The sequence below is a fragment of the Rhinoraja longicauda genome, chromosome 25, assembly GCF_053455715.1.
Source record: "Rhinoraja longicauda isolate Sanriku21f chromosome 25, sRhiLon1.1, whole genome shotgun sequence".
Lineage (NCBI taxonomy): Eukaryota > Metazoa > Chordata > Chondrichthyes > Rajiformes > Arhynchobatidae > Rhinoraja > Rhinoraja longicauda.
In genome coordinates this window covers 15,379,574-15,405,665 of record NC_135977.1, presented here as the reverse complement: position 1 = coordinate 15,405,665, position 26,092 = coordinate 15,379,574, and the positions used below count along the sequence as shown (strand labels likewise).

General features: G+C 42.7%; 2 protein-coding genes across 6 annotated transcripts in view; both read left to right on the top strand.

The window, feature by feature from the left end:
- Positions 1-19,876, top strand: part of LOC144605828 (breakpoint cluster region protein) — a 77,805-nt gene extending 57,929 nt beyond the window's left edge. Inside the window, exons 15-23 of the mRNA XM_078421422.1 lie at positions 1,206-1,303; positions 2,958-3,089; positions 3,922-3,981; positions 7,001-7,110; positions 8,588-8,727; positions 10,908-11,042; positions 12,447-12,552; positions 14,783-14,945; positions 15,892-19,876. Coding sequence (XP_078277548.1) covers positions 1,206-1,303; positions 2,958-3,089; positions 3,922-3,981; positions 7,001-7,110; positions 8,588-8,727; positions 10,908-11,042; positions 12,447-12,552; positions 14,783-14,945; positions 15,892-15,981 — 1,034 coding nt within the window. The 3' untranslated portion in view covers positions 15,982-19,876. The remainder of the gene's footprint in view (positions 1-1,205; positions 1,304-2,957; positions 3,090-3,921; positions 3,982-7,000; positions 7,111-8,587; positions 8,728-10,907; positions 11,043-12,446; positions 12,553-14,782; positions 14,946-15,891) is intronic.
- Positions 19,877-21,233: 1,357 nt separating this feature from the next.
- The window catches only part of specc1la (sperm antigen with calponin homology and coiled-coil domains 1-like a), a 65,759-nt gene continuing 60,900 nt past the window's right edge, over positions 21,234-26,092 (top strand). For 4 of the 5 annotated variants that reach the window (XM_078421389.1, XM_078421387.1, XM_078421386.1 and 1 more), the window contains exon 1: positions 21,234-21,364. The gene's annotated coding sequence lies outside the window, so the exon portion shown is untranslated. Of the gene's footprint in view, positions 21,410-26,092 lie in introns of all 5 variants that reach the window. The other variant, XM_078421385.1, reaches the window with a different exon arrangement.

Genomic DNA, 26,092 nt, shown 5'->3' with positions numbered 1-26,092 from the left:
CCATTCAAGTCTGAATTACCATGAATTACAGGAGATCAAAGGTAAATCCTTGAAGGCCACTTTAGGCGGACAGCGGAGAGCCCATTGTAGGTAATTTTGTGATTTTGACTGCACAGAAAAGAATCAAACCAGATGAGTTGACGCTCTTTGCATGATCCTCCATTCTTTCAGCTGAGCATTATCCCAGGACAGCAAACCTCCAGAATCAACTTATTTCTCGCCATCAGAGGACAGAATTTGGTGGAGGATGCAAATGCTTTGAAGGAGATAACTAGTTCATAGGAATATTATTCGTTTCATTAGAGAAAGAGAATGGGGGTGGGGGTAGAGAGGATAGGATAACAGTAGCAAGAGAGAAAGGGGAGGGGTTCAGAGAAGGGGAAGGCAATCAAAGTAGCCGGAGAGAGGAAAGAAAGAGGCAGGAATTTATAAATTGACATAATTGCCTTGGGAAAAGTACATAGAGGATCCCTAAGGTAATAAATGAGTTTGTGATGCTTCTGTTAAGAGGGTGTAGAAAGCTCTGGGAGTATTCAAGACATGTTAAAAATCAGCTTGAAAGAAACATCTTGGTTAAGATGAAATGAATAGATAAGTGGTGTCTCAAGGAGATTTGGAATACTAATATGTTGATTCACAGTTGAGAGGAAATAATATTACCATGCAATTACATCAAACTTTGTTGAATATGTGGAAAATCTGTCAAGAGGATTATAAAGACATTGTTTAATTTTTTTCAAGTGATGGGTGCACCTTTTGAAAGTTATGGGGATGAGAGAAATAACATCTGGCCTGAGTCATTGACCTTTAAGAGCAGTTCAGTGAACATACCTATCTGTGTCAACCATGCATTGTACTCTGTAATTAGATCAGAGTGGGAGAAGAATTGGGTTAATGAATGCTGAATGAGTAGATATACCACATGTATATCTATTGTGTCGGTGATTTGCATTATTCCTGCAGGGGGGAAATTTACATATTCTCCATTTCACCTCCCCCATGTGTGAATATTGCAAACACTAAAGAGGTTTGTTTATGACATTGCATTGTACAGTGGGTCTAATGAGAACAAGTGTGCTTGACTGACTTCTCTTTTGTATTTTTACAGTATGTTTTGTATTTTCACAGTTCTTATCTACATGCTTGTAATTATTGCTTAAATGCTTACAATTATTTATGGATCTGTTTTGCTTGTTTTTGAACAGATTTATACTGTACTTTAGAAGTAGATTCATTTGGTTACTTTGTTAACAAAGCAAAGACAAGAGTCTACAGAGACACACTGGAACCAAACTGGAATGAGGTGAGTCTTCACTGAAGCTCTGTTCATCAAACTTGACATGGAACTGACTATTGCATCGAGATTGTAGTGGATGCATGCAGTTTTCTTACGCTTCACAGAGGGAGGGCAAATTTCATTCACATAAGAAGGACCTGGCAAAGGTAGATTGGGAGCATCTTACTTACATGTAAGTCTACATCTGCAGAGTGGGAAGCATTCAAAGGAGTTCAAGGCCATCATGTTTCTGTAAAGGGCAAAAGACAGGAATAACAAGTGTAGCAAACCCTGATATTGACAATTTAATAAAGAGAAATAAAGAAGCATAGGATAGGTTTAGCACCCCTCCCAACCCTTCCAAATTTGGCGGCAAGTTTCCGCTTTCTTATTTCATTTCTGCCATTCCGATTTCGCCTCACATTTTTCTGCAAAACAGTCGGCAATTGCAATTTGTCAATTCAGCCACTAGAGGTCGCTAGGGGTTCCGCAAGAAATCCCCTGCCCTGGAAGTCTCCCTGAAAATGTGGCACCTAGGCTGGGCAAGGCAGCCAATCCCGACCTCATCGGGACTTCCATGGCCGATCGGTGGGTTGAATTTGCAACCTGCGGCCGGGGCTCTGGAACTTCAGCCCAGCTGGAGCTGGCACATCTATCCCCATAGCCAACTTCCGGCTGGATAAACCATCAAAGCTCTGGAACCAAGAGTGCCAGAAAATTTGTGGTGGAACTGTAATGAGTAAATATTAAATTTAAGTGCAAGATTATATAACTATATTAATTAATTAAGACCGTGTTAAAATACAAAACACAGCAGAAAAACCAATTACCACCTCTTTGGGCTGATTATTTGCACAATTAATATGCAAATTTACTTCACCAAGTACTTCCGTATGCTTAGTCGAGTCGCATATATCAATTTCTTCATAACTTAGTCATACATTTTATGACCATTGTTCTTTATTCAATACCAAGAAAATTGGGATGTGTAAGGAAAAAGCAAAATAGAAAAAACAAAACAAAACATTTTTTTCTTTGTGTTGCAAAAAGTATCTCTGTTCAATAATATTTCTATAAATAGCAGAATATAGACTTGACGTTCTACATGATAGACTTGACGTTCTACATGTAGTCCAAGAACTACAGACTGTTGGAAATAATAGTTGTTTTTCACACATGAATGTAGCGCAACGCGTTTGCGTATTTGGCGTGCATACTTTTTTTTGCTGAAAAGCTGCATTACGCGCCATATTACGAATTTTGATGTAACATTTTGAAATTTGGACATAAATGATCAATTTGTAAAATCAAATGTTGGGAGGTCTGGCTTAGGGAACTAATGGTAAGAGGGGGCTATCATAAATATAAAAAGGGAGGCGCTTAAAAATAAATTAGGGTGGCAAAGAGAGGTCATAGAACAGTACGTAGAGCAGGAAGATGTATGGGATACTGGCCTTCATTAGTTGGGGCTTTAAATGCACAAGTAAGGAGGTTATACTCTACACTGATAATTTGGTCAGCATGGACAAGATGGGCCGAAGTGCCTGTTTCCGTGCTGTATGGCTCTTGTGACTCAATGACTCTTAAGTGTAATCAGACATATCGAAATGGGAAAATAGTCGTAAAAATTCATTTCCTACACTCCAAACATAGTTTTCCTACTTTTATCATTTTTTAACAGGAATTTGAGATAGAATTAGAAGGCTCTCAGACTCTAAGAATTCTGAGTTATGAAAAATGCTACAACAAAACCAGGTTCCCCAAAGAAGATGCAGAAATTACAGATAATATCATGGGGAAAGGACAGATTCAGGTAGGTCCATGTTTTCACAACCGCAGAACTCTTTCTTTGAATACTTAGTAGGTTCACGGGAAATATTCGCATTCTTAACCGTCATATAACTATTTTTAATGTACATTTTCTTCAGCTCACAGAGCTTGAAGCAGTTAATGATGGACTTGAATGCCATTACTGTGATTGCACTACAGTTGTTTAATATCTGTTGTATTCTTGTCAGATTACCATTTACAGATTCTTCCACAAGATTTTTTAAAATGCAGATGAACTGTAATTTTATTTAAAATTAGTTTTAAAACTTTTTATGACTTAAACTTTTGGCTGTAAGTTTTTTAATAATTTTCACTTCCAAACTTAAATTTTCAGCATCTAATAGGCATGCTGTTTAGTTTAAAGATACAGCATGGAACTAGGCCCTTTAGCCGATATAATACACGCCAGCCATCGATCACCCGTTCACACTAGTTCTATGTTATCCCACATTCTCATCCACTCCCTACACAAGAGGCAATTTTACAGAGGCCAATTACCTTACAAACCTGCACATCTTTGGGGTGTGAGAGGAAACCCAAGCACCCGGAGAAAACCTGTGCAGTCATAGGGAGAACTTGCAAACCCGACCAGCACTATCAGCTGCACCACTGTGCCACCCTCTGTTGTTATTTTCACTCAGAAATGGTATAATCATGCAACTTGCAATGCAAAGATCTGCATTGTCCTGGATTCAGCCTGCTGCCCAAACCTTCCAGTTACGGGGCCTGACCACACGCCAGTTACACTTGCACGCACACAAGTGCACACTGTTTGTTAAGAAGAATGGTAAATAAAATTCTTGTCTTTTTTACAGCTGGAACCACAAACATTGCAAGATAAGGACTGGCAGAGAACTGTCATAGGAATGAACGGTGTAAGTTGTAATGTTAAGTTGCGACACAGAGCTAATGTATAACATTTTGTATGTTTTTCTGTCAAATATAATCCAACACAATGAAGCAAGGTTATTGATACAACTTTGAAGACAAGGTTTCATTTGGTATTGGTTTACTTATTTCTATAAGATTAGACAGATTTAATTCTTTTTATTCAAATTTAGGGGAGTATAAAGTAGATTTCTGCTGAAATGTGTTAAAACAAACAAGCAAACATGAATTAAATTGAGGAATGATAAAATTGGCCAGTAAATTTCAAGGTTAGGACAGAATATAAATGCAGGAGTTAATACAGAACTCCTTTAAGAAATGTATTTTAAGAAATACAGAAAACAGAAATGCATAGGGTTGCTGGGGAAATAGGAAAAAAATGATATTCTATAAAGTTGAACAGAAAATAATTTCCTAAGTACTGAATAAAAGGGCATGGTGACGATGCGACAAAAGGACTATCTGAAGGAGAATAAAATAATTCAGATTAAATAAACAAAAAGACAAATGGGTATTTATATGCTTTTTTTTACGTAGCAATCTTCCCAGAACATCAACAATAGCATCAAGCAAAATATCACAGCAGAGAATGAGGTGGTTTTGGCCATCAGAGGTGGTTTTGTCCATCAAACATATGCTGGTTGTCTGTTGTAGTAGTCATACGAGTCCCACATCCATACATTTGCCAGCAACCCTCCAAGTTTTTCATGCTCAAGCACCGGTCAAATTAATGTTTGGCAATCTTTATAGACTCATTTTCTAATAACATGTAACAATGCAGCAAAATAACAAGCTCGGTTCATGTCGACCATGATGCCAATTTAAACTAAATGGCAAACTAAACTCACCTGCTTGCACACGGTCGCTATCCCTCCATTTCCTGTCTGTTCATATACCTGTCTAAATGTCCCTTAAACGTTACAAGTGTTTTTAGTTCTGGCACCTTGCCTGGCAGTGTGATCTGGGCACATACCACTCTGTTAAAAAAAATTTGCCTCGCCAACAGGGCCGTCTTAACGCATGGGCCTGATGGGCACTTGCCCGGGGGCCCACGAGCATAGGGGCCCCATGCTGATCTGTGTATGTTAAGTGACTTGCAATAAATAAATACTACTTTAAAAATGTAGGTTCAATAAGTGCTTTTTTCGCAACATTTTCAGTCACTAAGTGCTTCTCACAACGATCTGTAAGTGCTTTTCACAACAATGTAGCACCCTAAGTCCATCGCTAAGTGCTTTTCGGTAAGTGCTTTTCGCCGGCACGACAGGGGGGGGCTGGTAGGGAAAGGGGGGTGGGCTGGTAGGGAAAGGGGGGTGGGGGAGAGTAACGGTAGGGGCCCCAGTACACTGCTTTGCCCGGGGGCCCATAATGCTGTAAAAACGGCCCTGCTCGCCAATCTCCTTTAAGCCTTTTCCCCCTTTCATCTTCAACCTATGCCCTCTAGTAGTTGACATTTCCTCCTTGGAGAAATAAGACTGACTACCTACCCTATGTATCGCTCTCATTTTGTATATTTCTATCAAGTCACCCCTCAGCCTCCCGGCGTTCCAGAGAAAACAATCAAACTTTGTCCAACCGCACCTGCAGCTAATACTCTCCAATTCAGGCAACGTCTTGGTGAACCCCCTCTGCATCTTCACCAAGGCCACAAGATCATAGGTGATAGGATTAGAATTAGGCCATTCGACCCATCAAGTCTACTCCGCCATTCAATCATGGCTGATCCATCTCTCCCAACCCCATTCTCCGGCCTTCTCTGCATAACCCGTGCCTTAAAAATATTCACTGACGGCCTCCACAGCCTTCTGTGGCAAATAATTCCACAGATTCACCACCCTCTGACTAAAGAAATTTCTCCTCATCTCCTTCCTAAAAGAACATCCTTTAATTCTGAGGCTATGACTTCTAGTCCTAGACTCTCCTACTGGTGGAAACATCCTTTCCACAGCCACTCTATCCAAGCCTTTCACTATTCTGTATGTTTCAATGAGGTCCCCCCTCATTCTTCTAACTCCATCGAGTACAGGCCCAGTGCCCAAGGTATCCACATCCTTTCTGTATGGCAGCAAACAGAAAGGCCAAACCAAAGTTTAATACAGCCACAACATGACTATCCAACTTTTATATTAAGAGCCCCAACTATTGAAGGCAAGTATGTTGTACACCTTCGTTGGCACCTTATATCACCGGCAATTTGCCCTAGACCAGCCACATCGAAGCTATGGCCAAGAAAGCACACCAATGCCGCTACTTCCTTAGAAGGTTTAGGAACTTCAGCATGCCCCCAACATCCCTCACCAACTTCCACACATGCGCCGTAGAAAGCATTTTATCGGGATGCATCGCAGCCTGATTGGGAACAGCTCCAAACAAAACTGCAAGAAATTACAGCGAGTTGTGGACTTAAACAACGCAAACCAACTCCACTTCCGTTGACTCCATCCACACTTCACACTGCCACAGCAAGGCCATCAGCATAATCAAGGCCCAGTCTCACTCCCTCTTCTCCCTGCTCTCATCAGGCAAGAAGTACAGAAGTTTGAAAATGCATATCTCCCAGATTCAGAGACAATTTCTGCCCAGCTGTAATCATGCAACTGAACAGTCTTCTCAGCTGGAGTGCAAAGCTGACCTCCCATCTACCTCATTGGAGACCTTTGATCTATCTTTAATTGAGCTTTATCTTTCACTAAATATTTTATCCTATATCTGGTCCTGGTAACATCCTTGTGAATCTTCTCTGCACTCTTTCCAGCTTCCTGTAGCAGTATGACATCCTTCCTATATAACATCCTTCCGAAAGCAGGATGACCAAAACGGAACAATACTCCAAATGCAGCCTCACCCAATGCCTTGTTACGTCAATGCAGATCCTGTGAATCCAATATTTCTTAAAGAACATAGAATATGGAATTTAATTGAACAATTCATCAGCCCTTACTAAATATGCTGTGCATGTTTAAATTGAATTCAAACAAGGTTCATTCCTTTTGTTTTCCTTCTTAGATTGAGGTGAAGCTATCAATGAAATTCACCAGTCGTGAGTTCAGCTTGAAACGAATGCCATCCCGGAAGCAGACGGGTGTCTTTGGTGTGAGCATTGCAATAGTTACCAAGTAAGTGAGCTTTTTATTGTCCCTTGGCAGTACAATGTGCTAAATGACAAAACTGCACGTCCCGGATAGATCATTGAATAATATCTCCTGTCATAAAGATCACTGTTGAATGTTCGTTTTTTACACTGTGATTTAAGCGAAAGCGTCACTTCATTTCTTATGACTTCGACGAGAGAAGAGCAATTTAATCTGCAGTTCCCACTCCTGAAAAGCATTGAATATCAAATGGTGATGTGTTTTAGTTTGGCCATCAGATGATATATAGTGAGCATAAATGGCCATTCTTTGGGCCTAATTACAAAGACTGATTAGCTGGGGTGAATCTCGCTAAAAAAAGAGTATTTCAACAATTCAACAGTAAAGTAAAACAAAACATCTCAAGCCTTCATAGAATTGCTGGAGAAATTGATAATAAGAGGCAGAATAATGGTGGTGGCCTTTCCTTTCAAGTAGAATATTTTAATGGAATTGTCTTCACAATTTCCTAACACAAAATGTGAGTAGCATGGCAAGAATAATTATGGTTTATGCATGAAAAAAGACAAAAGTGCTGAAGTAACCCAGCAGGATAGGCAGCATCTCTGGAGAACATGGATAACTACAGTACATTTGAGGTCGGAACAAAAGATGTAAGATAAAGATAGAAGAGGTGTGAATCCTGAGGAAGGAATATTCCAGGGTTCCCAGTTGGGGCCCAACACGGTTTCAGGTACTGACACTCAATCCACCACTTCTCACAATGGCCCTTCTTCTGTGCCCTGTGTTCTTTACTCTCCGCCATGCGCCATCACCAGCAGGCCCTCATTCTGTATTTCCTGCAGCTTTGGGCCTCACTCATCCAGACCTGCATTGGATCTCAACTGTACCCCTTCCTCTGGATTCACAATTCCTACCTCTTCTATTGTTATCTCACACCTATCATCTTTTGGCTTTTGTCCAACTGTCTGCCTATCAAAAATGGGGCAGCACAGTGGCACAGCAGTAGAGATGCTGTCTTACAGCGCCGGGGACCCAGGTTCCATCCTGACTATGGATGCTGCCTGTACGGAGTTTGTATGTTCTCCATGTGACCCTGTGTTGATTGGAACAGATTATTTGAAAGTAAAGAAATGTTAGGAAAGTAGGATGCCTTTAAAAGTGTGCTGGTAAGAGTCCAGGACATGCATATTCCTGTTAGAGTTAAGGGCAATGCAGGTGAGCGTAAGGAAGCTTGGATGATGAGGGAGATTCAAGAATCAAGAGTGTTTTATTGTCATATGTCCCAGATAGATAAATATATATATATATATATATATACACACACACACCCACACATAAAAATAAACAAACAATAAGAGTGCAAAAATTAAAATCCAATACCCAAGTAGAACATGTAAAAAGAAAGGGTTAAAAGTGGCTCTCATGTAATCTCTCAGCTATAAATTACAAAACTAATAGATGTTGGTGTTCAGTTTTAGACAGTGTTTTCCCTCACCAGGCGAGAACGGTCAAAGGTACCTTACATTGTACGACAATGTGTGGAAGAGATTGAAAGGCGTGGAATGGAGGAAATTGGAATCTATCGAGTATCAGGAGTTGCCACAGACATTCAAACCCTCAAAGCTTCCTTTGATACTAGTAAGTATTCAGACTAGTAAGTATTCAGACGTTGTTACAGGTAACTCATTTTTCAATTACAATTCTCTGTAAATATGTAAGTGGACCATGGGGCACCTGTGAGTGTGTAATTGCTGTTCATGGGGCATTACTAGGAACAGCATACAGGTTGAACACTGTTTTTCTGGCAAATGATGGTCCGCCCCTCCCTGTAATCCAGACAAAATTACGAGAACTCAGTTGAAGTTGCGTATTCAATACCATCCACGGTGGTATTGCGAGTGGCGAGCGCTCTTTCGGGCTCTTCCTGTCAAGCCTTTTCTATTTAGTGGCCACCTTTAAAAGGTTGCTTCCCGAAATCCCTTTTCAACTATGCTCTCAATATTCTCTCCTAACTGTTTTACAAAGCCAATACCGTAAACCCTTGTTTTAACTTATAACCAATTTCGGATATGACGGATGGACTTGAAGACCTATCCCCGGCTCCCACCACCTCCCCGACCGTTTAGAGCCCAGGCTTCCAACCCACTGTTGACTCACAAGGCGCACCAGCGAGCCCTTCTTCACCCACCGCTTGGTCCCGTGATAGGCCTGTTGTTGCAGCTCACGTTGTGGCTCCTGGGGACAGCGCTTTCTTCAGACCACCGATAGAATGGCTTGGTCACCGTTAGCTCTCTCCCCTCCCACCTGCTGCTGGTGGCTTTGTCCCCTCCCAACATCGACTGCCACCGCCTGCTTCTCCCATCGCTCTATCCAGTTGTCCCCTTTCCCACCACCTCCTTCTCTCCCGGAATCACCGACATAACGTACTCCACTTTGGAAGCGACAACAGGAGAGAAGGGAAGGAGCCCCACGGTGACTGAGCACATCCCGTCGTTGGCAAAGGCCTGAAGAAAGCGCATCCTGTCAGAGATTACAACATGAGCTGAAACAACAGCCGTGTGAACCAGTGAAGAAAGATGCAGACCAATGGCATTGACGTCTAGTTTTAAAGTGAAACGTCACGAAGTAGGAGAGTAACTCAGCTGACTGAATCAGTCTTAGGAAGGGTCCCAATATCACCTATCCATATCATCCAGAGATCCTGATCAGCTGAATTACTCCAGCACTTTGATTCATTTTGTCGATTAACCATCATCTGCAGTCGTCGGCAATAACAGACAACACTCCCTCTGCTTTGGTCCGTTTACAGTAAACCCTCATTATAACAGACCATGGTGGAGTGAGTGGTGTCCGTTATTGCCAATTGTTCGCTGTAACCGAGTAAGGTGCTATCATCGTATGTATTTGAAACAAAGGATTACAGATGGTGGCAAATACACAAGAGTGCTGGAGTAGCGGGTCAGAATCTTTGGAGAACATGGATAGATGACATCAGAACCCTTCCTCAGACTAATTCAGTCAGCTGAATTACTCTGGCACTTTGTGACGTTTCACTTTAAAACTAGGCGCCTCTACCGTCGACCTGCTCCAGTGAGCCCTTCTTCACCGGTTCACACGGCTGTTGTTGCAGCTCACGTTGTAGCCTTCCACAGGACGTGCTTTCTTCAGGCCGCTGCCAACAACAAGATGCGTTGCTCACCATGGGGATAGCGCTTTCTCACCGTGAGGCTCTCTCCCCTCTCACCTACTGTTGTTTCCAAGGTGGAGCATGCCGGTGACTCCAGGAGGGAAGGAGGAAGCGGTGGTCAGGGTAGGAGGGAGGGGGATGGGTGAAGAGGCTGACTGGACTGAGCGACGGGAGCAGGCGGCGGCGATCAAGCATGCAGCGGACAAAGCCACCGCCTACAGCAAGAAACAGAAGCAGGTGAGAGGGGAGGGAGCCTCACAGTGAGAAAGCGCTGTCCCCAGGGGCTACAATGTGAGCCGCAACAATGGCCGTGCCATGCTGTGGGTGAACCTTGCGAGCCTGGAGTGGGGTCGGAAGCTGGAGCTCTAAACGGCCGGGGAAATGGAGGGAGCCAGGGATGGGTGGACAGGTCATTTATTCACTCTCAGTTTACATTTTATATTTTATTTAAGTTTCTGGCACTCCATTGTGCTTTAGAGACACGGGAGGGGTGTCATTAGCCGGCGAGGGGTGTCTTGTCGTTTCATTGTCACGTGATCTCTGTTGGTCTGGAAAATTTTCTGTGGTTATTTCATACATGTTCAGATTATTTAGTTGTCTTAAATGTATTTAAATGTGTAATGTATTACAGATAATAAAGACGTCTCTGTGATGATGAGTGAAATGGATGTTAATGCCATCGCAGGAACATTAAAACTATATTTCCGAGAGCTGCCAGCGCCTCTTTTCACAGATGAGTTGTACCCTAACTTTGCTGAAGGAACTGGTAAGTCACAAGGAATATTTGCTTCTTGTCTTCGAAAAACTGATTTCTAACAATGTTACCTATTTTGGTTGGTGAAGAAAAAAGGGAAGCATAACACTGGAGCACTGAAAAGGGGGAAGACCCTTCAGGAGTAAAGTAAAGGCGGCTGCCTAAAAAAGGTTGGGTAATTGGTGGTATTTTAGCCTCGAAAATCTATCAGATTGTGAGACATGAACTCCCCTTCACAAAACCACACTGACTCCTCCTTCCCTTTCCAAGTGACCATAAATGGTATCCTTCAGAGTCTTCTGCAACAATTTCCTTCCCGCTGAAGTAAAACTAATTTTCTGCTGCCTCACCCAAGGCTAACAAAGATGTAAGAATCTCCGTCAGAGCCCCAGCAATCTCCTCCCTTGCTTCTCTTTGCATCCTGGGATAGAATCTGTCTGGTCCTGGGGGTTGATCCCTCCTAATGTACTCATGTGCAACATTTCAGGCACTTCCCCCTTCCTGATGAAAAGTTCCTATTCTCGGCCCATTTTCCTGCACTTGGCTCGTCGTTTTCAATACCGTGGCATTTCAAATGCTGTCCCAAATATTCTGTAAATATGGTGAGAGTATCTGCTTTCAGTAACTCCTCAGGGAGTGTGTTCCAGATTTCTAGACCCCTCTGGATGAGAAGTCTTTCTCATATTCCTTCTGCATCTCCTGCCCCTTGCCCTAAACCTTTGATCTGTGGTTGTGGAGGCCCCTGCTACATGGAAATGTTTCTCATTTTTTTGCCTGATTTATGTATTGCCTGAGTTGCATATATCTATCAGGTTTCCCCATTCACCTTTCTCTGCACCTTCCATTCATGGGATATATTCTAGCTACATTTGTCCTTCAAAATGCATAATCTCACATTTATTGGGATTAAATTTCATCTGCCATTGGTTTGCCCATATTATCAGCCGATCAGTCATTCTGTCACCAAAGACCACCTCCTCATTATGGGATTAATACAGATGAGTAGCCACTCATGGGTGTGGACATGGTGGGCCTGTTTCTATGCTGTATGTTCCATGGGAGACTTATTTCTCTCAGCAAAGTGATTACCCTCTTTTTCTTTCCAAGCCTAACACACATTTCCTTATTTGAAGAATCTTTTAGGATATTCTCCCTCATTACTGCAGTGATGGATGGATTCCTTGACAAATATTGCAATACCACCTTCTCTTTTAAATCCCCTCCTTTTCACATCTGAAGATTCTATACTCTGGAATGTTGAGCTTCCAGTCCAGCACATCTTTTGACCACAACTCTGTGAAAGCAATAATATCATGTTTTGATGTTCATACCACCTGAACAGCTATGACCTGCTCACTGTAGAATGTTGGAGTGGTGATCTGAAGTGATGAGACTTGTATTTCTATTCATTTTCAGTGTTGTCTGACCCGGTTGCTAAAGAAAGCTGTATGCTCAACCTCCTACTTTCTCTGCCAGAACCCAATTTCACCACTTTCTCATTCCTGTTGGATCATTTGAAGAGGTGAGTCAGAGCAAATTATCTTCACCAATACTTCCTCTACCACACAACCACCAGCTGTGTGAATCTAAAATATGTAGATTCCTGGTGCCTGAACTGTTCAATGGCAGTAGTGAGAGAGTAGAGGCAGTGTGAGCTGCAATGAGGATGCTATGAGAATGCAGGGTGACTTGGATAGGTTGGGTGAGTGGTCAGATGCATGGCAGATGCAGTATAATATGGATTAATGTGAGGTTATCCACTTTGGTGGCAAAACAGGAAGGCAGATTATTATCTGAATGATGTCAGATTAGGAAAAGGGGAGGTACAACGGGACCTGGGTGTGCTTGTACATCAGTCACTGAAAGCAAGCATACAGGTACAACAGGCAGTGAAGAAAGCTAATGGCATGTTGGCCTTCATTGCGAGAGGATTTGAGTTTAGGAGCAAGGAGGTTCTACTGCAGTCGTACAGGGCCCTGGTGAAACCGCACATGGAGTATTGTGTGCAATTTTGGTCTCCTAATTTGAGGAAGGACATTATTGCTATGGAGGGAGTGCAGCAGAGGTTCACCAGATTAATTCCCAGGATGGCGGGACTGACATATAATGAAAGAATGGGTCGACTGGGCTTGTATTCACTGGAATTTAGAAGGATGACAGAGAATCCTATAGAATCATATAAAAAATGTTAAGGATTGGACAAACTAGATGCCACAGAATTCTCTGCCACAGAAGGCAGTGGAGGCCAATTCACTGGATGTTTTCAAGAGAGAGTTAGATTTAGCTATTAGGGCTAAAGGAATCAAGAGATATGATGATGTCACATCCAATACTTCAGATCAAAACTATGTCTCATCTAATTGTGTGGAATATTAAATAAAAATAGAAAGTGGAAACTCCATAAATGTACCTTTACCAGTCCTGATGGAGACCAGTACACGAGTTCAAAGAGTGCAATGAAGCATCTGCAAATATCTTCAGCCTTAAGTGCTGAAGGAGTGATTTACCTCAGTTTTTTTCTGTGACCTTCACCATTATGGAACCCATCTACTATCAAGTAATGGGCAAACCACTGCTCTAGTGGGTCAGGCAGCATTTGTGGAGACAAATAGGTGGTCAACATTTCAGGTCGAAACCTGCTCAAGACTCGCCTATGTAAAGTTATCATATCATATCATATATCTACAGCCGGAAACAGGCCTTTTCGGCCCTCCAAGTCCGTGCCGCCCAGTGATCCCCGTACATTAACACTATCCTACACCCACTAGGGACAATTTTTACATTTACCCAGCCAATTAACCTACATACCTGTACATCTTTGGAGTGTGGGAGGAAACCGAAGATCTCGGAGAAAACCCACGCAGGTCACGGGGAGAACGTACAAACTCCTTACAGTGCAGCACCCGTAGTCAGGATCGAACCTGAGTCTCCGGCGCTGCATTCGCTGTAAAGCAGCAACTCTACCGCTGCGCTACCGTGCCGCATATGAGAGACATGGATAAGGTAAACGGGTAGAATCCTTTTCCAAAGGTGTAAATGTAGGGGGCAGAGCTTTATGGTGAAAGAGGCAAAGTTTAAAGGAGACGTGGGTCAAGCTTTTTTACACAGAGTGTGGTGGGTGCCTGGAACATGCTATTTAAGAGGTTTTCAGATATGCACATAGATGTGTTGGGAATGGAGGTGTATTGATCGTGTTCAGGCAGATGAGATTAATTTATCTTGGTATCATGTTCAATGCATACATTGTGGCCCTTAGGGCCTGTCTTGTGCTGTACTATTCTATGCTCCTCCCTTAGAAAGAATATTTCCCCTATCTTTGTTGACTTAGTTAGCTCAAAATTGTGAAATTAATTTTATTTCCAGGGTGGAAGAATCACTTTTTACTCTTGGCTTTCTGTGCCTCGTGATTCTCAATACCATCCAAAGTGTTCCATCTCCACTTTGAACAGTAATGAGTCAATAATTCCAGGAATTTGTAGGGATGTTGCATTTCCTCAAGGAGGACTTGAGGACATGATTGTATGTTTTCCTCTGTCCACCTGATAATTTCTCCCTGTGACAGAATCTTAGTTATTTTTTTCTCTTAAAGTTGTATATTGACCTATCCAAACTTGTTTCTATTTGTAGTAGCCATAGAACTGGAAATAACATATTTAAATAAGATCTTAAAAGTGACTCCCCAAAGTGAAAAGGGACAATATAATTGTTGTTTTTTGTCAGTTCGAATGTTCACTCAAGTTTTTCTGCCACAGGGTGGCAGAGAAGGAACAGATCAACAAGATGTCATTGCATAACTTGGCCACTGTTTTCGGACCCACTCTGTTGAGGCCCTCGGATAAAGACAGCAAAATACCCACCAATCCAACACAAGCAATCACAATGGCAGACAGCTGGTCATTGGAGGTGATGTCACAGGTAATGGCACGTTCACTGTTGATTGTTCCTTTATCTGCAAACAACCTATATATATATATATATATATATATATATATTCCTTTATTCATTCCACACCGGGGAAATTTACAGTGTTACAGCAGCAAAGTGGATAGCAAGAGATCATTCATTATAAATAAAAGATACATAAATTATCAGTTTTCTGTGTGTTCTTAGCTGTTATTGTTGACTCGTCTGCTGGGAGCAGTGCAGGTTGTGCAGTCTCACAGCAGCGGGAAGGAAGGACCTCCTATATCTCTCCTTCACGCACTTGGGGTGAAGGAGTCTGTCACTGAAGGAGCTACTCAGTGCAGTGACAGTGTCCTGCATGGGTGGGAGTCGATACTCCAATAAACTTGAGCAAGTTCCTGTCTATTATCATAAAAATTCAGAATTTTATCTTGTCTGTTTTCATCTATAACTATCTTAAAGCTAATTATAATTTAAAAATAGCACAAGCTAATTAAACTAAATAAAGCTAATAAAACAGTCGTCACTGGTCCCAAAAGGTTCACCCATGAACACATCAGCCACTTGCCCTTCCCATCTTCCTACGGGTAGATCAAGCTTTGCCCTCTCCCGTGTTAGGTTCTCGACATATTGTCAAAGAAAATGTTCCTGAACATATTTGTTAAATTCCACCCCATCTAAACTTTTTGCACTATGACAGTCCCAGTCTATATTGAGAAAGTTAAAATCCCCTACTATGACCTTATTGGTCCTGAAAGCCAACAACTTTTTCTGATGGGGCTGAATTATGCCATAATATCCATTAATTATATCAGCAGTAATAACTGTCATAATAACTTGAAATATTAGACAAATTGCGCAATTGGAATCTCAGTACTTGCTGACGTAATGTCAGAATTTCACCTTATGATAAACTCGTCTCTGCGATTAATTTGTAAGAATTTCTATCTTCTTGCAGGTGCAAGTTCTGCTCTACTTTCTGCAGCTAGAAACCATTCCTACTCCGGACAGCAAACGACAGAGCATCCTCTTTTCAACTGAAGTGTAAGAGGTGGTGGCCAAGTGCAAATGCAGCAGAAAGCCATTAACACGACAAAATAGTGCTCACCTCCATCACACATTCTTTGTGATATCCAATCATTGTCCCTTGTGCTGATTGATCTACCGTCTTTGCTCTGTGTTTTACAGCAAACCTGAATGTGGAAAGCACGAGTACGGTTTATTTTTTAACCTATTACAAGCTGAGGTATTCATTTTCACTAGGCAGTTAAAGGCACCCCTTATGCTATAAGGATCTATAATGAGGTGTACAAGAATGAAGGAGATGGAAAATCTAAAGATTTTTTGTTAATTATATGTCCCTTTATGAATAGGGGACCAATCACTGTTTCCTGTTCAGTTTGTGACCTGAAATTAACAAATGTGGATGGGACTCAACCTTATTTAAGTTGTGGGCAGACCATTTCCACAGAGAAGCTCCTCGGACAAATATGCTGCCTGAGTTGTACCAGTGCATTAACTAACTCAAGAATTCAGTTGTAAAATTTTGATCATTTGTTTTATGAATGCTCTTGAAAGCCAGAAGTGTAATTCATGTATTTTATGTTCTCTTATCTATTGAGGGCAGCATACAGGTTTAAATAACGCCAGAGCATACAGCACAGTGCCAACAGTTGTGCTTCCCTTTGTGCAGTTGATTGTTGCAACTTTCTTCAACCAACAGCACCAATTTCTTGCCATATTAAAACATTCCAGTCCCGTATCAGTGGTGACAGTGGAACTGTCAGATTGTCATTAAAAACTCATCTGGTTCATTAGTGAACTTCAGGGAAGGAGATTTGGCCTTCATATGACTCCAATCTCACACCAGCTGGGCTGATCTCTGCAATGTCCTAGCAGGCCATTCAGTTTTAATATACTGTTATTGTATAGGTTCAAGAAGATGGCTCACTACCACCAAGGGTAATTAGAAATAGGCAGTAAATATTAGTTTTGCGCTCATAATAAAAGTAAAAGAATTTAACATGCAGGCATGTTGAATACATTTAGATACTAAAATTCCTACTATTCATTTCTGTTATGTTTTTTCTTGAAGCTGGCATTATTGTGCTTTATCAGAGTTTCTGATGAGTGAAACTTGTTTGGCGATAGGCCAGTGGAGTTGATATTTTCCTACCAAGTAATCAATCTGTAAAGATGAAAATCTGAAAAAAATACTCTTGACCATTCCAGTCACTGATGTTAAATCTGATTCAGGAGATATTTAAGAAAATTGAAATACGTTATCTTCATAGAAGTACAATAAACATTTGCCACTTGCTCTCTGATATCCATGCATTTCTGATTGAGATGCATGGCCTTCCAAATACCAATCTCCTTTTCCACTTTACAAACTGGTATTGTTTCAAGTTAGAAGGTCAGCATTATTTCAACCATCAGATGGCAATTGACTGAGAAGATGTAAGCCATTTGCTGTGAAGAAACAAAGAGATTACTATTCGTACAGTGGCTGTTTATGAAAACTGTTGTCAATTCTTGCTGGTGTTCAATTCCATGGTCCACCAGCCATCTGAGATCAGCTCCCTGGTGCAACTTCTCATGGATGACTGATTTATTTGCACAGATTTTAATTCTCACGGGAGTTTAATTCCCTCCCCCCCCACACACACACACACACACACACAAACACACATCAACAGGGTTGATTTGGTGGGGTCAACTCTAGACACATTCCTTCAGTGAAGTTTTTCCATGGACTTTGTTTCTCTTTCCACAGATGTTACTGAACCTAGTTGAGTATTTCCAGGGTTTCTATATATCAGTAAAAGTTTGTTCTGGTTGGTTCAGTTCCCTTTGAATATTTTCCAATGTATGTAATCAGATGTGGTTAATTTCACTATTTTTAATCTGGTTTTGCAGCCAGATCAATCATGAGGTCATGAATGTTGGTTACTAAGATTCATTCCATCATGAACAACATAATGTTAGCTAGTTGGGCATTGAACTTGTTTGGATCCATGATGAATATATTATTTTTTGGGACCAATTGTATAAGAAACAAGTCATTCCTGCAGGAATGTCTGCAAGTCTTAACAATTTGATTTTATTTGAATCTGCTTTAAATAGGGAATGTACATCACTAGAAAACACTGCCCTTATTTCAGGAGCATTTTGTTTCATCAGTATCCATTTCAACCATACGTTACATGAATGTATGAAACATGTCCTCAGTAAAATTGCAAAATATCTGATCTTGCAACAGTTACTGCTTTCCTGGCAGCTCCGTATGTCCTGGACTACAAATACTCAGTCTAAAAATATGTGCACCTTGGCCTTGAATAAAATCAATGACTGCCTCTCTCCAGAGTAGAGAATTCCAGATTCATGAACAACTGCATAACTCCTTATTCTGAAACAATGCCTCCTAATTCTTGATCACTCATTAAGGGACACATCCTCTCAGAATCTTATCACCACTTAGTCTTCTAAATTCCAATGCCTCAACCCGTTCAACCTCTCTTCATAAGACGATAGCTGCATCCTAGGGATCAACTTAGTATAGTTTCATTGACCTGCCTCAACTGGAAATATCATCTCACATCTGCTCAAGTATCAGAAAAAGAATTGTGCATTATAAGGAGACAATGTTTGAGAAAGAAATTTAGAAGACAGTAGAATAAATGGACAGCATATGTATCAGTGGATCTCAGAAGAATCAAGACCTGAAACAGAAAAGCTGATGTTTCAAATATAGATCTTTCATCAGTTTTCATCCCCTCTCTGTTGTGAAATATTTTGTTAGTACCATCGATGTCTAAAGTCAGATGCAAATATATTCTACAATTCATTCAGCAGCTTCAACATGCCTTTCTTAAAATATATGTTCTCCCCTTCAAGTGTGTGTCTATAGCCGTGACCTGCCCATATATATTTTGCTCTAAAATATCCGTCATGCCACTTTTGATCATTAATTTTTTTTTAATGGAAAGGTGAAAATCCATGCTCAGCTATTGTACAATTGAAGTGCCTCATGACATGAGTGCAGAAATTAAAGCTACAACATATTTAAGACAAATAACAGCACTCCTTATCTTGTCAGTATTGTTGAAATAGCATTTAGAACGTAATGCTGGGATTAGTGAAACAGGAAAATTTTGAAACCTGTTTGCTTTCAACAGCTGAAACGTTCCAACATTTCTACGCCAACATAAATGTTTTTCAGGTGAATGCAGATTCAGTCATTTCTAAATATTGATATTTTTTGGTGTTAAACATTTACTGGAGATTATCCAGTGTTGTTACTTTTCAACTTGCCAGCGATGATCTATTATGAAGTAAAATCAACAATGGGAATATTATCAGGCATTGTATGAGACTTGCCAATAATTTAAAAGTTGTGGAATGGGAAATCAAAGGTTAATTAAAACATTGTATTATAATATTGTTAAAAGACATGGTTATCCCCTTCATTAAATGACTGTAAACCCGTGTTACCCACTCTTGATGTATTGTAATTTTTCAGACACCTGCTCAGTTCAGGAATGTGGGTTAGAGTTATTTATTAAAATAATCAGGATTAAATTATGTAATTAGTACTTACTCACGTCTTGTGTAGAAACCAATGGTTCCAAGCATTTTTGATTGTCAGTTGAATTGACATAAATTTTGTGGGTGTATTCCATTAGAGTTGGTGCATCCTACAGTAGCACTGCTTACTATGACTATTTGTTTCATGTACATTTCTTCTAATTTTGAAGGATTATTCTGTATGAAATGCACTGTCTGTGGGAGAAGATGGAAAGAAGAAAGAGACAGGCAATTTTGATTTCTCTTTCAACTGTTGGTTTACGTTTCTGTCACTTTCCAAAGGTGGTTCACCATGAGAGGGATGTGTATTTGAAGAAATCCCAAGGCATTTGTAACTCCTGTTTGTACACAGCAATGCGAAATTAAAAAAAAAATCTATCTATATTTTTGAAGTTTTGTGGTAATTCTCATTTAATCCCAATCTAATCAGCTGCTGGTGAGTGAAGAGGATTTGTTATAAAGTTACAAAAACTGTTAACGCACTCAAGTCAACCAAGTAAGATTGGTTAATCTAAGCACAGCAAAGATTATCAACATGGATTTGTGAAGAAAGATATATGCTTGTATTGTAATATATGCTTATATTAGGTTTTGTTTATCTGAACCCCCAAGGGATATTTTGTAATACCTCATAAAATGGTTGAAATTGAAGTGTCAGAAATTAAAGGCAAATTATTGGCCCTGATCCATGCAGTGCATTCCCACACTCGCCTAATAAAAAATCAGTGGCCCAGAGTAGAGAGTAACATTTTAATCTTCAAGTACCACAACTGGCCAGGTCATCGAGCTCTACAGCATGGAAACAGGCCCTTCAGCCCAATTCATCAATGCCAACCAAGTTGTTTAACCAAGCTAGTCCTGCCTGCATGTGCAATGCCAATATCTCACAAAATGTTTCCTATTCAAGTACTTGTCCCACTGTCTATTAAATGTTGTTATTGTACCTAGGATCGCCAACTATCTCACTCCCAAATAAGGGACAAGGCGACATGCCCCACGTCACCTCACCCAGCCAGCGGCCACGTGCTCCTGCTCCACAATGGCGGCTGCCCCGATCCTGGAGGTGGGTTGCTACGCAACCTCCTCCGTTAGGCGGCCTCCGGGCCTATAGCGTCTGGGCCTACAGCACTCCCTGGGCCTAATACGGGACAAGGGTGATCCCGTACGGGACAAACGAATTTAGCCCACAATACAGGATGTCCTGGCTAATACAGGACGTTTGGCAACCCTAACTAACTGTCTCTGCCACTTCCTCTGGTAGCTTGGTCCATATATGTACAGTGCCCTCCATAATGTTTGGGACAAAGACCCATCATTTATTTATTTGCCTCTGTACTCCACAATTTGAGATTTGTAATAGAAAAAATCACGTGGTTAAAGTGCACATTGTCAGATTTCAATAAAGGCCATTTTTATACATTTTGGTTTTACCATGTAGAAATTACAGCTGTGTTTCTACATAGTAATTCAGTCTGAAGAAGGGTCACGACCCGAAACGTCGCCCATTGCTTCTCTCCCAAGATGCTGCCTGACCGGCTGAGTTTCTCCAGCATTTTGTATCCACCTTTCTGCGTCGTATGGCTGCCAGTCGGCGCGCATGCGTATCGCAGTGGCAGGCCAGTTGTCGCGCATGCGCATCGCAGTGGCAGACCCAGTCGGCGCGCGTGTGCATCGCGGTGTCTCGACAGGCGCGCATGCGCGGGGAAGCAGCGGGGCCTTCGCTGTCAGAAGCGCGCCGTAGTTTCCACTGCGGGGTGGCGTTGGCGGAGCGGCGGCGGCATTGGATGCGGCGCGGTGCGGCGCTGGCCGCCGCTCGGCTCCTTCCTCACTCACCGATACAACAGGTAACCGAGGCGGCGCGAGGAATGAAAGGCCCAGGAGCGCCGCAGGTAGACAAAACGGAAAGGGGGTGGAGTTACAGCCATAAAGAGAGAGCTATGAAGGGATTGGGGTGGACATGGGGAGAGAGAGTTGGACATGGGGAGAGAGTTGGACGGGGAGAGTGGTGGACAACATGGGGAGAGAGAGTTGGACATGGGGAGAGTGGTGGACAACATGGGGAGAGAGAGTTGGACATGGGGAGAGTGGTGGACAACATGGGGAGAGAGAGAGTTGGACGTGGGGAGAGTGGTGGACATGGGGGGAGAGAGTTGGACATGGGGAGAGAGAGTTGGACGTGGGGAGAGAGAGTTGGACGTGGGGGGAGAGAGTTGGACGTGGGGGGAGAGAGTTGGACGTGGGGAGAGGTGGACATGGGGAGAGAGTGGTGGACATGGGGAGAGAGAGTTGGACATGGGGAGAGAGAGTTGGACATGGGGAGAGAGAGTTGGACTTGGGGAGAGAGAGTTGGACTTGGGGAGAGAGAGTTGGTCATGGGGAGAGTGGTGGACATGGGGAGAGTGGTGGACATGGGGAAAGAGAGTTGGACATGGGGAGAGTGGTGGACATGGGGAGAGAGTTGGACATGGCATGGGGAGAGAGAGTTGGACATGGGGGAGAGAGTGTTGGACATGGGGAGAGAGTTGGACGGGGAGAGTGGTGGACATGGGGAGAGAGAGTTGGACGTGGGGAGAGAGTGTTGGACATGGGGAGAGAGTTGGACGGGGAGAGTGGTGGACATGGGGAGAGTGGTGGACAACATGGGGAGAGAGTTGGACATGGGGAGAGTGGTGGACAACATGGGGAGAGAGAGTTGGACATGGGGAGGGAGAGTTGGACATAGGGAGAGAGAGAGTTGGACGTGGGGAGAGTGGTGGACATGGGGAGAGAGTGGTGGACATGGGGAGAGTGGTGGACATGGGGAGAGAGAGTTGGACGTGGGGAGAGTGGTGGACATGGGGGGAGAGAGTTGGACATGGGGAGAGAGAGTTGGACGTGGGGAGAGAGAGTTGGACGTGGGGAGAGAGAGTTGGACGTGGGGGGAGAGAGTTGGACGTGGGGGGAGAGAGTTGGACGTGGGGAGAGGTGGACATGGGGAGAGAGTGGTGGACATGGGGAGAGAGAGTTGGACATGGGGAGAGAGAGTTGGACATGGGGAGAGAGAGTTGGACTTGGGGAGAGAGAGTTGGACTTGGGGAGAGAGAGTTGGTCATGGGGAGAGTGGTGGACATGGGGAGAGTGGTGGACATGGGGAAAGAGAGTTGGACATGGGGAGAGTGGTGGTCATGGGGAGAGAGTTGGACATGGCATGGGGAGAGAGAGTTGGACATGGGGGAGAGAGAGTTGGACTTGGGGAGAGAGAGTTGGACTTGGGGAGAGAGAGTTGGACATGGGGAGAGTGGTGGACATGGGGGGGAGAGTGGTGGACATGGGGAGAGAGAGTTGGACATGGGGAGAGAGAGTTGGACGTGGGGAGAGTGGTGGACATGGGGAGAGAGTGGTGGACATGGGGAGAGAGAGTTGGACATGGGGAGAGAGAGTTGGACTTGGGGAGAGAGAGTTGGACTTGGGGAGAGAGAGTTGGACATGGGGAGAGTGGTGGACATGGGGAGAGTGGTGGACATGGGGAAAGAGAGTTGGACATGGGGAGAGTGGTGGACATGGGGAGAGAGAGTTGGACAAGGGGAGAGATAGTTGGACATGGGGAGAGTGGCGGACATGGGGAGAGAGAGTTGGACATGGGGAGAGAGGGGAGGGAGAGAGAGTTAGGGAGAGGTACATGGATAGGAAACGTTTAGAGGGATATTGCCAAACACAAGCAAGTGGGTCAGATGACAACTTGGTCGGCATGGACTAGTTGGTCTGAAAGGCATTTTTCCCTGCTTTAAACTTCTGTGACTGCTTATGAAAAGATAGAAAAATAGATGCAGGAGTAGGCCATTCGGCCCTTCGAGCCAGCACCGCCATTCAAAATGATCATGGCTGATCATCTAAAATCAGTACCCTGTTCCCCATATCCCTTGATTCCCTTAGCCCAGAGCTAAATCTAACTCTCTCTTGAAAACATCCAGTGAATTGTCCTTCACTGCCTTCTGTCCATGTTATATGCAGGGCGTGAAGAAGGGTCTTGACTCAAAACGTCACCCATTCCTTCTCTCCTGAGATGCTGCCTGACCCGCTGAGTTACTCTAGCATTTTGTGTCTATCGACATAATGTGGGTGTACCCATCCACTTCTCTAGCCCCTATACGCAACACTCCCACTGGTCAAACTGAAGGCCCCACCTGCAGACATTGTCATCTAAACAATAAGTAGTGTCCTGGAATTCCCAGATGAGTAAAGCGTACCACACATGAAACAATACTCTGTGATATTTTTTAATTTAGAAAGGCCCCTTAATCTGTTCTAGGCTATTTACGTAGCTGAAAGAAGGGAAAATGCTCACCAACAACTTCCTGACTAGTACCGATGTCACACTGAACAACTAAAGGCCTGTTTTGAGAAGATCCCACAAAACACCACCATAACTCTCGTTGACCACAGCCCATATTCAAGAAGCATTGTAGGAAAATCATTTCAATAGACAATAGACAATAGGTGCAGGAGTAGGCCATTCAGCCCTTCGAGCCAGCACCGCCATTCAATGCGATCATGGCTGATCACTCTCAATCAGTACCCCGTTCCTGCCTTCTCCCCATACCCCCTCACTCCGCTATCCTTAAGAGCTCTATCCAGCTCTCTCTTGAAAGCATCCAACGAACTGGCCTCCACTGCCTTCTGAGGCAGAGAATTCCACACCTTCACCACTCTCTGACTGAAAAAGTTCTTCCTTATCTTCGTTCTAAATGGCCTACCCCTTATTCTTAAACTGTGGCCCCTTGTTCTGGACTCCCCCAACATTGGGAACATGTTTCCTGCCTCTAACGTGTCCAATCCCCTAATTATCTTATATGTTTCAATAAGATCCCCCCTCATCCTTCTAAATTCCAGTGTATACAAGCCCAATCGCTCCAGCCTTTCAACATACGACAGTCCCGCCATTCCGGGAATTAACCTAGTGAACCTACGCTGCACGCCCTCCATAGCAAGAATATCCTTCCTCAAATTTGGAGACCAAAACTGCACATAGTACTCCAGGTGCGGTCTCACCAGGGCCCGGTACAACTGTAGAAGGACCTCTTTGCTCCTATACTCAACTCCTCTTGTTATGAAGGCCAACATTCCATTGGCTTTCTTCACTGCCTGCTGTACCTGCATGCTTCCTTTCTTTGACTGATGCACTAGGACACCCAGATCTCGTTGAACTCCCCCTCCTCCTAACTTGACACCATTCAGATAATAATCTGCCTTTCTATTCTTACTTCCAAAGTGAATAACCTCACACTTATCTACATTAAACTGCATCTGCCATGTATCCGCCCACTCACACAACCTGTCCAAGTCACCCTGCAGCCTTATTGCATCTTCCTCACAATTCACACTACCCCCCAGCTTAGTATCATCTGCAAATTTGCTAATGGTACTTTTAATCCCTTCGTCTAAGTCATTAATGTATATCGTAAATAGCTGGGGTCCCAGCACCGAACCTTGCGGTACCCCACTGGTCACTGCCTGCCATTCCGAAAGGGACCCATTTATCCCCACTCTTTGCTTTCTGTCTGTCAACCAATTTTCTATCCATGTCAGTACCCTACCCCCAATACCATGTGCCCTAATTTTGCCCACTAATCTCCTATGTGGGACCTTGTCGAAGGCTTTCTGAAAGTCGAGGTACACCACATCCACTGTCAATTTTCCTAGTTACATCCTCAAAAAATTCCAGTAGATTTGTCAAGCATGATTTCCCCTTCGTAAATCCATGCTGACTCGGAATGATCCTGTTACTGCTATCCAAATGCTCAGCAATTTCGTCTTTTATAATTGACTCCAGCATCTTCCCCACCACTGATGTCAGACTAACTGGTCTATAATTACCCGTTTTCTCTCTCCCTCCTTTCTTAAAAAGTGGGATAACATTTGCTATCCTCCAATCCACAGGAACTGATCCTGAATCTATAGAACATTGAAAAATGATCTCCAATGCTTCCACTATTTCTAGAGCCACCTCCTTAAGTACCCTGAGATGCAGTGATTCTGTTTGCACTTTTTATCAACTCAATAAGCTGTTGTCCAATCAGCTATAATTAATTGACTTCATTTGACAATGTCACAATTATAAAGGGGGTGCGACAGGATAGATTCAAATTTTAAAGATAAAAGCGTAGATTAACCTGCAAGTCAGAGCCTTAATGATAAAATAGAGGAAAGGAGTGACATTAAAATGATTTTTTTTTGGTGGCCAGATCATTAGATATATTTCAGGTACATTTCATTTCATGTTTAATATCTCTTGTTGTGTTTTATGACTGTTGGCAGACCAATTTCCTTCCTGGGATCAATAAAGTTCTAATGTGTCGTAAAAATATTTTGACAGTTGAGAAGAATAGATTGGCTCCAATCATATTAATTGGGGAACAGGCTTGGGGGATCTAATGGCCTACCCTGCTCCTATTTTTTTTTTAAATCTTGAGTTGTTGGAGAAGTTTAACAATATTGACATTTTATTGCTTCAAGCTACATGAAGAATTTGAAATTAACTTATTATGAGTCGATTTCAACTGTCAAAAGTTCCGTATTCGTCCACTTCTGTTACT